This window comes from Candoia aspera, chromosome 9 (assembly GCF_035149785.1).
Source record: "Candoia aspera isolate rCanAsp1 chromosome 9, rCanAsp1.hap2, whole genome shotgun sequence".
In the NCBI taxonomy this organism is placed as follows: domain Eukaryota; kingdom Metazoa; phylum Chordata; class Lepidosauria; order Squamata; family Boidae; genus Candoia; species Candoia aspera.
Window position 1 is genome coordinate 12,285,189 of NC_086161.1, and position 14,399 is coordinate 12,299,587.

At 44.9% G+C, this 14,399-nt stretch overlaps 1 protein-coding gene across 2 annotated transcripts in view; it reads left to right on the forward strand.

The window, feature by feature from the left end:
• The first annotated feature begins 1,361 nt into the window (after positions 1-1,361).
• AEBP1 (AE binding protein 1) overlaps positions 1,362-14,399 on the forward strand; it is a 32,851-nt gene continuing 19,813 nt past the window's right edge. Inside the window, exons 1-5 of one of the 2 annotated variants that reach the window (XM_063311395.1) lie at positions 1,362-2,313; positions 8,231-8,644; positions 10,553-10,603; positions 11,473-11,544; positions 12,382-12,453. In XM_063311395.1, the coding sequence (XP_063167465.1) occupies positions 2,055-2,313; positions 8,231-8,644; positions 10,553-10,603; positions 11,473-11,544; positions 12,382-12,453 (868 nt within the window). In that variant the 5' untranslated portion in view covers positions 1,362-2,054. The remainder of the gene's footprint in view (positions 2,314-8,230; positions 8,645-10,552; positions 10,604-11,472; positions 11,545-12,381; positions 12,454-14,399) is intronic. The other variant, XM_063311396.1, reaches the window with a different exon arrangement.

Sequence of the window (14,399 nt, forward strand, 5' to 3'; positions counted from 1 at the left end):
AAGCCCAGCAGGGGACAACAGTTGAAGGGACCTTATGGAGAAAAATCTTTGGCAAATATTGCAGTGATTTTGCATTTCTGCTCTAACACAAGATGCAGTTTTAGGCTCAGGCCTAATTTCTAGCCAGGATCTGCTAGCCTTATTTGGAGCTTTTTCTTTCATGAACAAGAATCCGTTGAGCTTTCCCTGCAATTGATGTTCTCCTGGAGTGGCCACAATCCTGCATTGGCAAGTCATGGAACCCTAAGAGTGAGTTGCCCCCTTTTCTGGGGCTGAGCTCAGCCATGCCATTAATGATACTGTGTGTAACAAAAATGGCACCCTGTGGTCTCTGTGTGGCAAAAATGCACAGCAAAGCAAAGTCTTTGCAAATGTGGGATGGAAAATTATAGCGTTGTGGCCAATTTCTTCTTGGAAGGAGGCAGCTCCTATTGCACAATACTTCAGGGTAATGGATTTGAAGCCCATCTAGGGAAGCAGAAAAGAAGGTCCTGGAGTCCACATGCTCCATTGAAAGGCATATGCTATGCTGGTCCTGAGAAGTTGCAGCAATATTGGAATCCCCATGTTTTCACCACTCAGTGGCAAAGCCCATCTTTGGCCCAGAGAGACTCATGGGTTTGATTACCAGTAGCCAGTGAAAAGGGCTGAAGAAGACCTCTATCCAGGGGAGATTGAGGAAACTGGTGAAGAAGACCTCTATGGAGTAGGATTGCTGCCAATTTGAGCAGACAATACTGGGCTAAACTGAACAGTTCACTGGGGTGGAAAATGGGTGGGTCAGTCTCCCTGTGGGACATAAATGATGTAATTATCAGCTAGGATGACAAATGTCCTGAACTGATATATGGCCGTTTCTTAATGCTCCCCCCCACAGCTGGTTCTATCACCGGTATTCTTTAGAAAGGTCAGTTGGGCTACACCGGGGCTAAAACTAAGGGGCGGGCAGATTCTCACTTTGCTCTGCCTTCCTCCAGCCTTCTTTTATGTGGCACTCCCGACCGAGCCCCCCACCCCCGCGGATGGAGAGGAAACACCGTTCCCCCCAAGAAACGCCGGGCATCGCGCTCACAGCTGCTCCTCTCAACCCGAATTAAGCGACCCCCCTTCCTCCCAAGGCGTCTTTTAGGGGGAGAAGACGAAACCCACCGAGCAGCCCCGCGCAAGCAACGGAGGGCTGGAGTTAAACTGCACTGGCTACACGTGGCGAGGCAGACGAAGACCCACCCTTCGCTGGGATCGGATGGGGAGGGGGAGAGACCGCGGCTGGGGGAGGAGACCAGCTTCGTTTGTCTGAACCGGATCAGGAGCTCCACTTGGCCACCAGCAACTCCCCCCCCCACCCACTTTTAGTCCAGCTTTTGGTCGCCGAGAGGAGAGGAGGCGGGCTGGGCTCGGGTCAAGAGCATCTGCTCCGGCGCGGCGGCACCACCGCCCCGATCTCCCGGCCTGCGGGACCGGAGGCCCCCGGGGCGGAAGGACTCGCCGGTTCTGCGAGGAAGGGGGACCTCGAAGGGGCGGGCGAGGAAGCGGCAGTGTCCCACCTCGGAGCTTCGGCTCGCCCTCGCCACTTTCTTGGCCACCTCAGACGCCGTCGCGGCAGCCGCTTCCGATCTCCGTTAGACGCCGCGGCTGCTTGCTCTACGGGGGCGGTGTTGGACGGCGCGATCCGCTGGCAAGCCCCTGCCGCCGCCCGCTGAGCTTTGCAAACCCCGAAGCTGTTCGGCTGGAGCTCCAGGGCGAGCTGGGGGGACTCCGTGCATCTTTTCTGCCCAAACCGACTTCTCCCAGTTCTTCCGACGAGCTTCTAATCGACTCACCCTGTTTCTCATCCCTTTCTGCAAGTCAGTTCCTCGGCCCCATTTGAAACCGGGCTTTGGCTGGTGCTCCCCTGCTTCCTTCTGGTCTAGCCGGCCTCTAGCCCCTTCCCCACTGAGCTGTCGCTTCTAGGAGAAGACACTCCCACTCTCAGCAAAACAGGTACCAGCTCACCTGCGAGTATTTATCTTCCCTACTCCGGAGACCCTTGGTCCGGACTGCAATCACCCTGCACGATGAAAGGTGGTGGCCCCCAGTTGCTGCTTTGCCTGCTGGTGGGAATCTTGTGTCCCTGGAACCCCAGCCCTGTGGAGCCACAGTCCGTGTTGACCGACCATGAAATTGAGGAATTTTTGAAAAGCTTCCTGGGAGAGCTGGAGGAGGACTTAGAAGGGCCAGAGGCAGAGAAGGTAGCTGTGGGCAAGGAGCTTCCTGAGAGTCAAGGAAACCTGAATCCTGCAGAAAGGGAGAAAGCCCCAACAGAGGTGGAAGAAGGTGAGACCTGATATGTGTGGTGGTTCCTGTCTTTGGAGCGAAAGCCTACCTCATTGGTCAAACATCTTTGCTACATCAGTGTTTCTTAACCTTGGCAACTTTAAGATGTGTGGACTTCAACACTCAGAATTCCCCAGCTGGAATTCTGATCTTAAAGTTGCCAAGGTTGAGAAGCACTGCTCTTCATGAAGGAGGTCCTAAGTTCAATTCCCAGTTGGATGGAGAAGTGGTAGGAAAGACCTTCCCTGGGGAGATACTGCTATTCAGAGTACTGTAGATTAGGTTAGGCTTCCCATATCTGGGCTGCAAAAATCTGTAGAGCCATTAGATGGCAACAAAGAGTTCTTTTGCTGCTATCTCATTTTGCCCTAATTTTTGCCACCTCGATATGGTAGCCTTTGATTAGATCACTGATCAGTAGATCAGTGGCTTGACTTAATAGCTGGGTTCTCTCGTTAAGCTAAATCGTAATACATTTGGATTGGCTTGAACTGGACATGCTATGGGAATCCAGCCTCTGGAGCTTATAAACTAAATGTTGTCATTTTAGTGCAAGCATGGGAAACTTGTGGCCTTCTTGAGGCTGCTGAAATGCAGCACACAACAATCCTTTTCGCTGGCTGGGATAGCGGAGCTGTAATCCAACAACATCTGAACAGCCAAAGCATCCCCATTTCCTGTGTTTTGCATGATATGTGAACCCAGCCAATTCTCCCATAGTCAGCAAAGCATGCTTAATTAAATCATGTTGTAGCATGATGCATGAAGTATTTTAAACTTGCTACAACAGTATCTTTTGGTGAAACTAAAGAAAGTTTTGTTTCACAGCCTTCTCTTGCCTTAAATACAGTGGCAATAAATTTGGATGACCAAAGCTCATTTACCAGCCAGAAGATGCTGGAAGTTGGATGTACTAGTGTTTTATTAGGAAAGGCTCCTCTTTCATTCCTTCTTCGTCTCAGTCTAGGAATGCTATGTTATTGTCATCTACTAATTCAAGGCTTCTGGAAGCTCATCTGGCTAGTGTTTAAGATGCTGGATTACAATCCAGGAAACCCAGGTTCAAGCCCCACTTGACTCTAATTAACTCTGAACTGGTTACAATTTCTCAGTCCAACCTACCTCCTAAAATGAGGCAGACCCCCATATGTGTCCTACTGAGCTCCCCAAATGAAGACAGGATAGAAGAACCATAATGAATACATGCAAATAAATCAATCTAGGTTGCCCTTTGTTGTTGCTAGGAGGTTTTAGGCTCAGGATTTTTTGACCCAACATTTTGGAACCACTGTAAGAAAGTGTTTCTCAGGGAAGACTAGCCCTTGTTGCATCTGTGGAAACAGCAGAACAGCCTTCTTGCATCCTAAAGTTTATTGTGATATAAGTTCTCGTGAACAAGAGTCCAGTGTCCTCTGTTGGCAGATCTACCTGGCAGAGGGAAAATGGAGTTAGTGAAAAGCAAAACGCACACTTCTAATCTTAGGAGTGAAGTCATTGCCCATTCTTCCTGTTGGGGTTCGTTTGCTATCCTAAGTGGCCAGTTAGGGCTAGCAACTCATTTGAGGAAGACCATGAAAACTGAGGCCATTATAAAATTGTTCTGTTTATTATGTAGGAAAAAGTCAGGAATTGCAGATAGGAGACAATGTGGACGCAACGTTTCTTCTTCCCACTTCGTGTACTTTGGCTGAGAAATCAGCAAACTAGGCAGTGAACTGTCCTATTGTGTCTACTCAAGAGAGTTCCTCCTGTTGAATTTCTTTCTCAACCTTTCCTTAAAAGCATAGAAACCAGCAAGAAGTGTCCCAAGAGGCACATTGTTCATGCAAGTATGTGATCTTTCCTTTCTTTTTAAAGCAAATATTTATGGAACACCTGCAGCTCCTTTTATAGTTGTTGCCTATTACTCACATGATGTTTTATGACTAGCAGTGTATTAGCATTTATTAATTCTTTACCACATGGCGTAAGTCATTCACATGAATACAGATTCCCAACTGGGGACAGATAAATCTTCACCTTTTGCCATAGAGATCTGTTGTTTGCACTTAGAGAAAAGAGTAGAATTCTAGATGTATTGAAGGATGGAGATAGGTGCTTTGCTCATTTGTGACCTGAGCCTGTATTTTCATTATTTTTTAAAAAAATCTTCCCTTCTGGAGCATAAGGCAACAAATATTAGCTTAGAGCCGTGTAAGAATCCAGCAGACTTGTGTTTATCTAGTTCTGGCTTCCCATGGTTTATGAACCTGGCTAATGTGCTTTGTAAACAGTGGTTTAAGGCATGGTGTTATGCGTGCCCTGTTTCAGCTTGGTAAAACCATGATTTAGTGAAATTTGTTGGGTCTTCAGGCAGCCTCCCATCCAGACATTGACTGAACTTAGATCAGCTTAGTTCCAGCAGGGTTACTGTATTGTGCGCCTTCAGTAATGCCCTGTGATTTTGTGGGAGGAAATATTTAGCTAGACACATGCTCCCAAGGGTACTCTCTACCCTAAGGTAGATCTCCACGTGTATGGTTGCCAGGTGCACATTTAATTCTTGCATGTGAATCACCACTGCACTATTTATCTGATCCTCATTAAACTGGCTCAATGTGCCTTTTGTTGCAAGTTGCTGCATGTTCTTGCGTGCAGTTGGAATAGAAGCAGAGCCCCTTGACAAGGAAGGTTGATGAATGAATTTCGGTTAAAGGTAGCTCATCCCCAAATGTCTTCATTATCTGTGGTGTCTAGCTCACAATTCCATTTCTTCTTCAATGGAAGCTATCCTGCAAAAATGATAGCCCTGATCCCAGTAACTAGATGAAAGCCTATGTTATTACACATTTTCCTATAATTTGTTTTATTGTGTTACTATAAAACATAAGTAGTACATTATTTTATTTATTTATTATTTATTAAACAAATTTCTATAGCCGCCTAACTCACACACAGTGACTCTAGGGGGCTTACAAAGTTAAAACCAATAAAACAGAACCACCACCACCCCCTGTGGCAACAGACACACTCTAAATCAGCCATTTAACTGGCTCTGTATCAGCCTTGGGTCCGCAGGCCCACTGGCAGAATCACAACTTCAGGGCCTTCCAGAAAAGGATCAAGGTGGAGGCCAATCTTATCTCCAAGGGAATGATATTCCATAGGGAATATGGAAATTTATTACACATTTCACTTTCCATTCTTCCAAGAAGCACAAGGCAGCATGAATGATTTTCTCCCCTGCTTTTAAAAATTCTTTGTATTTATTTTTCAAATTTCTATCACCGCCCATCTCTCCCAAAAAGGGGACTCTGGGGGGTTTCTACCTGGTCTTTCTGGTTAGAGAACACATGTTATCTGCATAACAACTCTATGAGGTATGGTAGGTTGGATCATATTGATCAATCCAAGATCATAAAGTAAGACTGAGTAGATACTGGAATTTGGGTCTCCATCATTCTAACCAGGATACCCAACCTTGCTTTTTCTTAATAGGAGATCTTTGGTTTTGCTTTAGGCAAAGAATGAACAATGCTATGGAGGCCTGAGATCAGACGTAATGAGTTGAGAGGAACCAGAAGCCGTAGTGGGTTATATCATATACCTAGGCAGGGATGAAATATTTCTTCCGTTTTCCATGCGGGCAAGAGAAGAGGTTTAAAGGTCTTCTTCTTTCTTTAAAAATATATTTAATCTCTTTTAAGGCTGAAACAAGTTTTTGTGTTCTTTCTTAAAATGGCAGGAAAAGACTCCATTGTTTTTCCAGGGGTGTCAGAGTTTAGCTGCAAAACGAGGGGGCAGAGGTCTTTAGTAAGAGCACTGACACGCCATGATACTTTCTGTTAATAGAGATAATTTCCTGGGAGACATGTGCTTTGGCTTCTGAGTGTGTGCTGGCGACAGAACAGGAGTTTGTACTATGCCTCTGATATGACAGGCTACATATTTTTTCTCATTACGCAGAAATTATCTTAGCTGGGAATGTATGTGGAGCTTTCAAGTGAGGTTCCAATCAGCTGGAGAAAGCCCAATCAGTTCTTCCAGAGCTTGGAAACATCCTTCTGATAATCGCATTCAGTGATTTTACTGCATTCCTAAATCTTTCCGTCCAGCACACTCTGGTTTAACTCCTCTTAAACTCTGATAGTTTTGCTTGCCTTTTCTAACATTTGCCTTCAAGTGTTGTCATCTGCCCTGCAGGAGCCTTGAACTAGCTAGACGTTATCACAGATGAATATCAACTGCAGTTGCTTGGTTTGGCATGTAGGACCTGCCCATGCAGTCTGGATCTGTGTGGAATGATATCACAGCTGGGACATGACTCAGTTGGAACTGAAGCAGATCTTTACAATTGCCCCAAAGGGCTCTTTGCTGTTCTTTTCCATTCTCCATCCTGGTATGGTTCTTAACAGAGCCTCCAACACTGGCTTAGTTTGTGGCTTGGATACAGCAAGAACAGTTTAGAAAACTAGGTCTTGTTCTTATCTTCTGCAAATTCCTGACCATGCTTTAGTCATGGACTTGGTGCTTCCCTGCAGAAGGAGAGAGGGGTGTCAGGGGACATGAGAATTATGGTTTCTGGGACAGCCTGCCAGCAGGGCAAAACTTCTGTTCTTGGTATACTGTAAATGCTGGGTTGCTTTATAGCTGGTTGCCCAAACTGGCCTGCTGTGCTCCTCCCACAGGCTGTAGAGATGCTGCTGCTCAGAATTTAGGAATGAGGCTGTGGCTGTCTGTGGGGCTGTGAGCTGACATTAGTCACCAGCAGTCTGTCCAGGAGAGAGCATCTGATTCATAGAGCCAAACCCTTTGCCCAGATCTAGTTCAGGCCTTCATGTTCAGGATTTTTCAGAAAGAAAAGTTTTGGGGAAATTCCATAAGGAATCCTAAACGAGAACCAGTTTTGTCCCAGGCATACCATGTCATCTGTTTATTGCTGAATAAGAGGGAAAGGTGCAATGGTGGTAATAATTAATATCTTTATTACGGTCTTGATGGTGGTTCTAGTCTAGGGATGCTTGAGTAAAATGATTTTTGGGGTTGGTAAGTGAGCCCATTGCCTCCATCCCATCATTGGTGCTGCCTATTTGCTTATCTTCTCACAGGCCCAAATTACACCAACTCCTAGCAGGGGAGGATCAGAAGTGGGAAGTTAACTGGACTTCTTTCTTATTCTTTTCATTGCTCACTTGCTAAAAAAAAAGGCTGGTGAGCTGATCATTAGCACGGTAATCCTGTGTTTATTGAAATGCAAGCCCACTGAAGCAAAGTTGAGTGGGATTTTCTCTAAGTGAAGCAATTAGAGGATTCTAGCCTACATCTCATAAAATCTTAACAATTAAAAATGTGCTCTGTTAAATTGTTTTTAAAACTCAATGTTATTATTTACCTTGAGCATTGTAGGTATGAGTAACCTCAGTGAAAAGAAATTTTAGTCAAGGCAGTGCCTTGAATAGAGCAATTCAGTGGGGAAAAATGGTGTGCAAAATTCTTGAGAACGTCATCCTCATTCAGGGATGGGAAACTGCTGGCAGGGTTGACATTCTAGAGTCTGCACTTAATAACAGCTTAATGATGAAATGTGGGCAGGGGCTGCAACGCTGTGCCAAGGCTGCAATTATTTCAGATTCCACTTAGGAATCTACTAGGGACTGCTTGGTGAAGAAACCAACAATGATGGATTCACTCATTTTTGAAAATATGAAATTCCTCTCTGGATTGCCTCCATCCTTTGACAAAGTACACCTGCTTCCTGATAAGGGCCAAAAAAGTAGGGGGAAAGTGTGCTAGTTTGAACGTAATTTTAAAGGGGGCTAAGGAAGACCAACAAGTTGGTTGAATGAGATAGAGTTCGGATGCATCCAGCGTAGTAACTTCTCCCACCCTTGGACTGGATTTCGAACTGAGAGAGCTAACCATCTCCTTTCTCCCACAGTAGCACAGGAGAGAGAGACAGAGAAGCCCAAGAAAGGGAAGAAGGAGAAGCCACCTAAACCCACAAAAAAGCCAAAGGAGAAACCATCCAAGAGCCCCCCAAAACAGAAGCCTCCCAAAAAGGAGAAGCCCCCCAGACCAACCAAAAAGCCAAAGGAGAAACGTCCCAAGGCCACCAAGAAACCCAAGGAGAAACGTCCCAAGGCCACCAAGAAACCCGCAGGGGGAAAGAAGGCGGAGAGGCCCTCTCCTCCAGTCCCACCAGAAGCAGAGAGGGACCGTTTTCCAGAAAGACCACTGATCCCACCTCCAACTGGAAATGAAGATAGCTATGGGCTGCCTGATTCGCCCCACTATCTCTTTCCCTATGGACGGGAAGATGACCTCTCCCGAGTCAACGAAGAAGGGGGTGAAAGTAAGTTCCAGGACATTCCTCATCCACCCTGCAACCTCATGCCTTCACCACACAGTGACGTAGCATGCACAGAATGTCGAGACTTGAGGTGTGAGCCCAGACTCACCCTATTTCCTTTTTTCTTAGCTGTCTTCTCACCCCTCTCATACTTCTTGAGAGAAAGCTTGCTGGGGTAACGATGCTAACTGGGAATCTCTAGAGAAGGGCATGAGCTGAAGGCCGTGGTTGGGCATTTTGGAAGCCAAGGCCCAGGCGGAAGCTGTTTCCCACATATAGCGAAGAGGCATCACTTGGAGCTTTCCGTTGCTGTCTTTTCTCTAACCTGCTTAAGTCCCAAAGAGCTAAGACACATTTTATCATGAGATATGCCAGCTTACTCACAGACAAAAGATTTACCCAGTACCTTACTCTCTTCTGCTTCTTAGATGGATGTGCCTGATGAGCAGTTTTCATGGCTTTTTGTAATGCATCTCATTTAATATACATACTTCTGCCATTGCTGCCCAATTCAGGCATTCTCCCTTAAAAGGAAATGAAAACATCTAGGTGGAATCACAGAATTGTAGAGTTGGAAAGGACCACAAAGATTATCCTGTCCAATTCTCTGCAATTGCAAGAAGACCTTTTAAGCCATCAGTGTTCAACAGGCTGAACAGGAGGCTGTTCAGCCTATTAAAGACCTCCAAAGATGGAGAACCCACAGCCTCCATAGGTGCTGTTGCACTGTTCCACTGCTGCACAGATCTTACATCGGGATGTTTTCCCTTATGTTTAAATGAAATCTAGGCAGCTGTAATTTACATCCACTATTTTGTGTTCTAGTTTCTGTGAAAATGGAAAAGAATGCCTAACCATCTTCCTATGGCACCCTTTCGATGGGTTATTATTTTTGTCAAAGGATTATGTTAATTGTTTCTTAAATCTATAAGCTAAAGTAGACTTATTTATATACACAAGATTCAGAGATTATTAGGATGCTTTCCCTCTTTGTCCATAATTCAGAACAGTATACCTGGCATTTGTTTTTGTGGGGAAATTCAGCCTTCTACCTATATGTCTGTCTGTTTATCCATCCACCCATCCCTATTTGGAAACCTTGTTCTGTGTCTGCCAAAGGAAAATATTAAACATCACTATAAGACCTAACCTAAGACCATACAGGTTGCCAGGTTTCTAGGAATAATTATGGCTTGCAGAAGCCAGTTGATATCCTTTTCTCATTATTATTTCAGATTTGGTTTTTCTGTATTTTAAATTTTGTACTTGTCTTTTATTGGTCTGAGGCCATGAATAAATGATTGGATTGGATTGGATTGGAATGGAATGGAATGGATAAACACCACAGATACTTTTCCTTCCCTTTTCCCTGCTGTCTCTCTACTGTTTGAAAACATTCTATCCCAAATCATGCAGACATCACTAATGCAATTTGTCTTTATTTTCTCTTTACTGTCTTTAATTTGTCTTTACTGTCACCTGTCAAGGTGATCAAGGTATTTGGTCAGTTAATTGTCCCCTCCTAGCAATTTGCTATCTTCACTCTTCTGTTCTGCCTCCAAACCAGCCTCTCTCCACTACAGGAACGTTGGGCTGCAAGACCTATCATCCTCAGCCAGAAACTGGACAAATAAGTCATCAGTACTTTGTGCATCTGCAAGATTGACCCTGAATGGCTCCTAGCTTGTTCAGAAATCCATAGTTTAAAAGAAAAATCTGGGTTTGGTGTTGTGTGCAAATACACCCATTGCCTTGTATCACTTCACACTAGACCCTAAGGCAGTATATTTGCTTCTGGGGTAGTAGGTCACGTTAAAAAAAACCCAACAACCCCAATTAACAATCAGGGTTTTGTGTGATGTGGAAAAAAAAAGAGTCCTTATTTTTGACTCCAGCTGTTTTATCCTTCAGCTCTATACCCTGAGAAGACAGATGAAAAACAAGATCCATCCAGGCATCATAGTAAGTATAATCAGATTATGGGATATAGTAATGGCATCTCAAGAGGTATATGTTGGCTGCTTGTATGGCTATGTGGGAAAGGAGTTTAAAATCTTGGAAAAGGGGAACAGATATGAATGCTGTTGATGTCATGAGCACTGATGGTGAGCAGGAGGGGGCCCCTATCCAGGGTGGAAAACGCATGCGTAGTACTGAGGAGTTAAACAGCCATTCAAAGAGACACAGATCAGACCCGCCTTGACTTTTGGGGTTTATCTGTCTGGGTTTTCCCACACTTCTTCAGTTTGTTAGGATTTTCTGTCTAATGTAGCAGTAATAAAACACTACAGACCTATTCCTTGTCTCAGCCTAGTTCCTGGCTGTTAGGACAGTTGATTAGGACAGAACATTGTATTGATCAGGAAGTTGCATGATGCAGAGTCATCCTGGTAGGAAAGAGACAAAGAGCCAGATTTCATATGAATGGGGCAAGAATGATTAAATTCAGGGTAACAACAATACTGAGGAATGACAGGTGTGCTGAAAGGGTGACAGTAGATATGACCATGCTAGAAAAGTGTGTGAAATTTAATCCAGGGGTAAAATCCCCAAAGGTGAATTTCCTATTCTAATGGGGTTTCAAGCACTAAAACGCATTAAAATACATGTAAAATTGAAGCAAGCACTGGATTTTGGCAACAAATTGCACCTAAGAAGCTTTGGGTGTTGCCAGAAAAAAGGATCTGTAGCATGCAGATTGTGAGTTACCCATATAAGAGCAAAATAAGAATAGGTGAGAGGGTTGTAAATACGGAGCAAGGGCCAGAAGTATCCTTTAGGGTGGTATGTATGTGATTATCCCTGCTAATCTGATTGTGCTTTCTTTTCAGCTGACTTCTATGAACCTCCAACGGAGCCACAGGAGACCCCAACAGAAGATAAAGATCAGGAAGGTCAGACAGGTAAACAGACATTAACTTCCAAGGTTGGCTATTTGCCCAGACCTCTTGCTATCTGTAAATCATGACAGTTAAGACCACAAGGGGGATTAAGGAAGGTATTTCCTCGCTCCTATTGCAAACAAACTTCTGGGGGTACCTGCCCTCTAAAACACCCACAGATTGGTATATGCCCAAGGACACTCCTAAATCACAGCATGGGATTAGATCAGCATTTCTGCACAGATGTTTTTCTGGTTCTATATCTGGCCAGACCCTCGCTATAAATTTTCTTACAGAGCGGAATGTAATGGCTGTCATCTGTGCAAAAAGCCAGCATGCTGGAAACAGGATTTCAAAAGAATTTGAGGGCCAGCCAGTACTTCTGCTATAGACACCGAGTGTGACATGAGGAATAGAAGTGGCTGTTACTCTACTAGAGCAGGGCTGGTGTGAGAGGCAAATTTTAATTCCTATCTTCCTTTTCTGCACTTTTGTGCTCTCTCACTATGGGGAGAAGTTAAGCCCTCTTTATTAAACTTGCTGTTGAAGTGCCTTGGCAAGTTGTAGTAAAAAGATTGGCAGAGTTTTAGAAAGAGCTAAAAATACAAGTCCTCCAATTTCTTACTGCGTGGAAGACTCCTTGATCCCTCTGGGTCTTAGATATTTTGTCCTCCTTGGAAGAGAATGGAGGGAATTGAGGTCTATCTATCTGGGGAGGGGGGCACCAGCTTGGGAAAGGGTGGTTGAAGTGAATCAAGCCTATTCTCTTTTTAATCATCCCTTGCCTTCAAAAGGCCTTGTGTTTTGGACACAACCCCCAGACTCAGGAAATGCCTGTGCTTCTTGTTTGTTCTCTAGAATTTCCTGTAGAACAAGAGCCACCAACGTTGGATTACAATGAACAGATTGAACGCGAGGACTACGAAGATTGTACGGTGCCATTCTTGCTCACTTGCCCTCCCCAAGTGTCAGACTGTTTCTTAGGGAGTAGCCATCTCCTGTTGTGGGTGGAGGAGCAGCAAGGCTTCATGGCTTCAGGATAGCAGATTCTTTGTGCCCCCGTTTCTTTGATTGGGGCATGATCTGATGTTTTTACGTACAAGGAAGGACCTCAGAACATAGAATCCCATGCTCTAATTATTTTCCATTGCAAAAGTCTTCATAGTCTTCGTAGCCACAAAGCTTTCTGGTTTGTGTGGAAACACCTGGTGATATTTCTGGTGCCAAAAAAAGGTCGTGTCATGACATTTCCACAGTCCAAGGGTGCCCTTAATACCCTTTTCAGTGCTCTGGGACCAACAAAACTAATTCAGGTTTGCAGAATCCAAGGCCTAGAGTTTGCTTGGGTTTGGTGTGGAGTGCATTTATTGAGAGCCTCTACTTCAGTGTTTCTCAACCTTAGCAACTTTGAGATGCGTGGACTTCAACTCCCAGAATTCCCCAGCCAGCCATGTTCTACTTAAGGTTTAGGCTCTTGGCTGAGTGGTGGAACAAATATGTTTACACAACTGATCTTGGGTTTAATCTCCAGCATCTCCGGGAGTGGAAAAGATTCATGGTGTCCTGGAGAGCCCCTGCTGTTCAATTATGTCAGCCTTCCCCCACCTAGTGCTTTCCAGATGTGGGGATTTCCAGCTTGCAGAATCTGAACTATATTAGCCATGGTGGCCAGGGATTTGGCAGCTGAACATTGGTCAATACTGGTAGAGGCAGTGCTGAATTAGTAGGGCCTACAATTGCTGTTCTGGAAATCTCCACTTCTAGAGATGCCGGCTAAACTGCAGAACTAATATCTTATTGCTTGGTTAATTGAGATCTCAGGATCTTTCTGTGTTAAGGTTAGGAAGTGGCCCTCTGATGGACTCATCAGGAGTTGCCTTTTTTGCTTATCATGGCCAGTCACTTTGAAGATTGGGTCTGCTAGGCTCTGCAGCTTCAACAGTTTTTGCTATGGGAAACAGTTTGGGTGATCCACTTGCCCCCCAAAAGAGGCCCTAGCTCTGATTCCTTTTGCAGGTTGCATACTTCTGTTTCATGTGTTTTGGACTTTGCTCTCTACCAGTGTTTCTCAACCTTAGCAACTTGAAGATGGGTGGACTTCAACTCCCAGAATTCCCCAGCCAGCATGGAGTTGAAGTCCACCCATCTTCAAGTTGCTAAGGTTGAGAAACACTGGCCTATACTATCTATTCTCCTTCTTGCCTGTGCCTCGCCTCCCTGGACCAAGCAGGTCTAGTCTTTCCTGCTCTCTCATCTCCACCCCAATGAGAATCTAGATAGTATTTTTATGACCAGCTTCCACCAGGAGTGGAACATTGGTGCTGAATTTTTGGAAGGAGAAAGGGAGAATGATCCATGTTTCTGTGCATGTGTGCATGGGAAATTCTCCAAGCCACACTTCAGAAGAAAACTGCTTCTCTTGCATTTGGCCGTTGTAGAAAAAGAGAAAGAGAACATTTCAGAGATGCAGAAAAACTATTTTTAGCTACCCTCCATGCTGTGGGTCGGAAATGAAGGCAGTTCCTGGCCTGACCTCTGCTGTGAAACAGTTGGTCCATTTTGTACATGATGGCAGAAATGACTGATGTGTAATAATAATAATAATGCTTACAATGCTGGAGTGCCTTGAATCTGGCTTAGCTTTGTGCAAACATTCGTAGAAGGAAGCAGTTTGGCAGCACAGACATCCTCCCTCCCCCCATCCCTCCAGCCTTACCCTTCATTTCCGCTGCATGCGCGCAGGCTTTATTTTGGCCTACGTGAATGGAAAATGCCCGACATTTTCTGAATAATGTTTGACAGATGAGAGACATTTTGCCAAAGCAAATGCATTGCTACCCAGCATCAGGACCAGAACTTGAAGCTTGGCTGGGGGT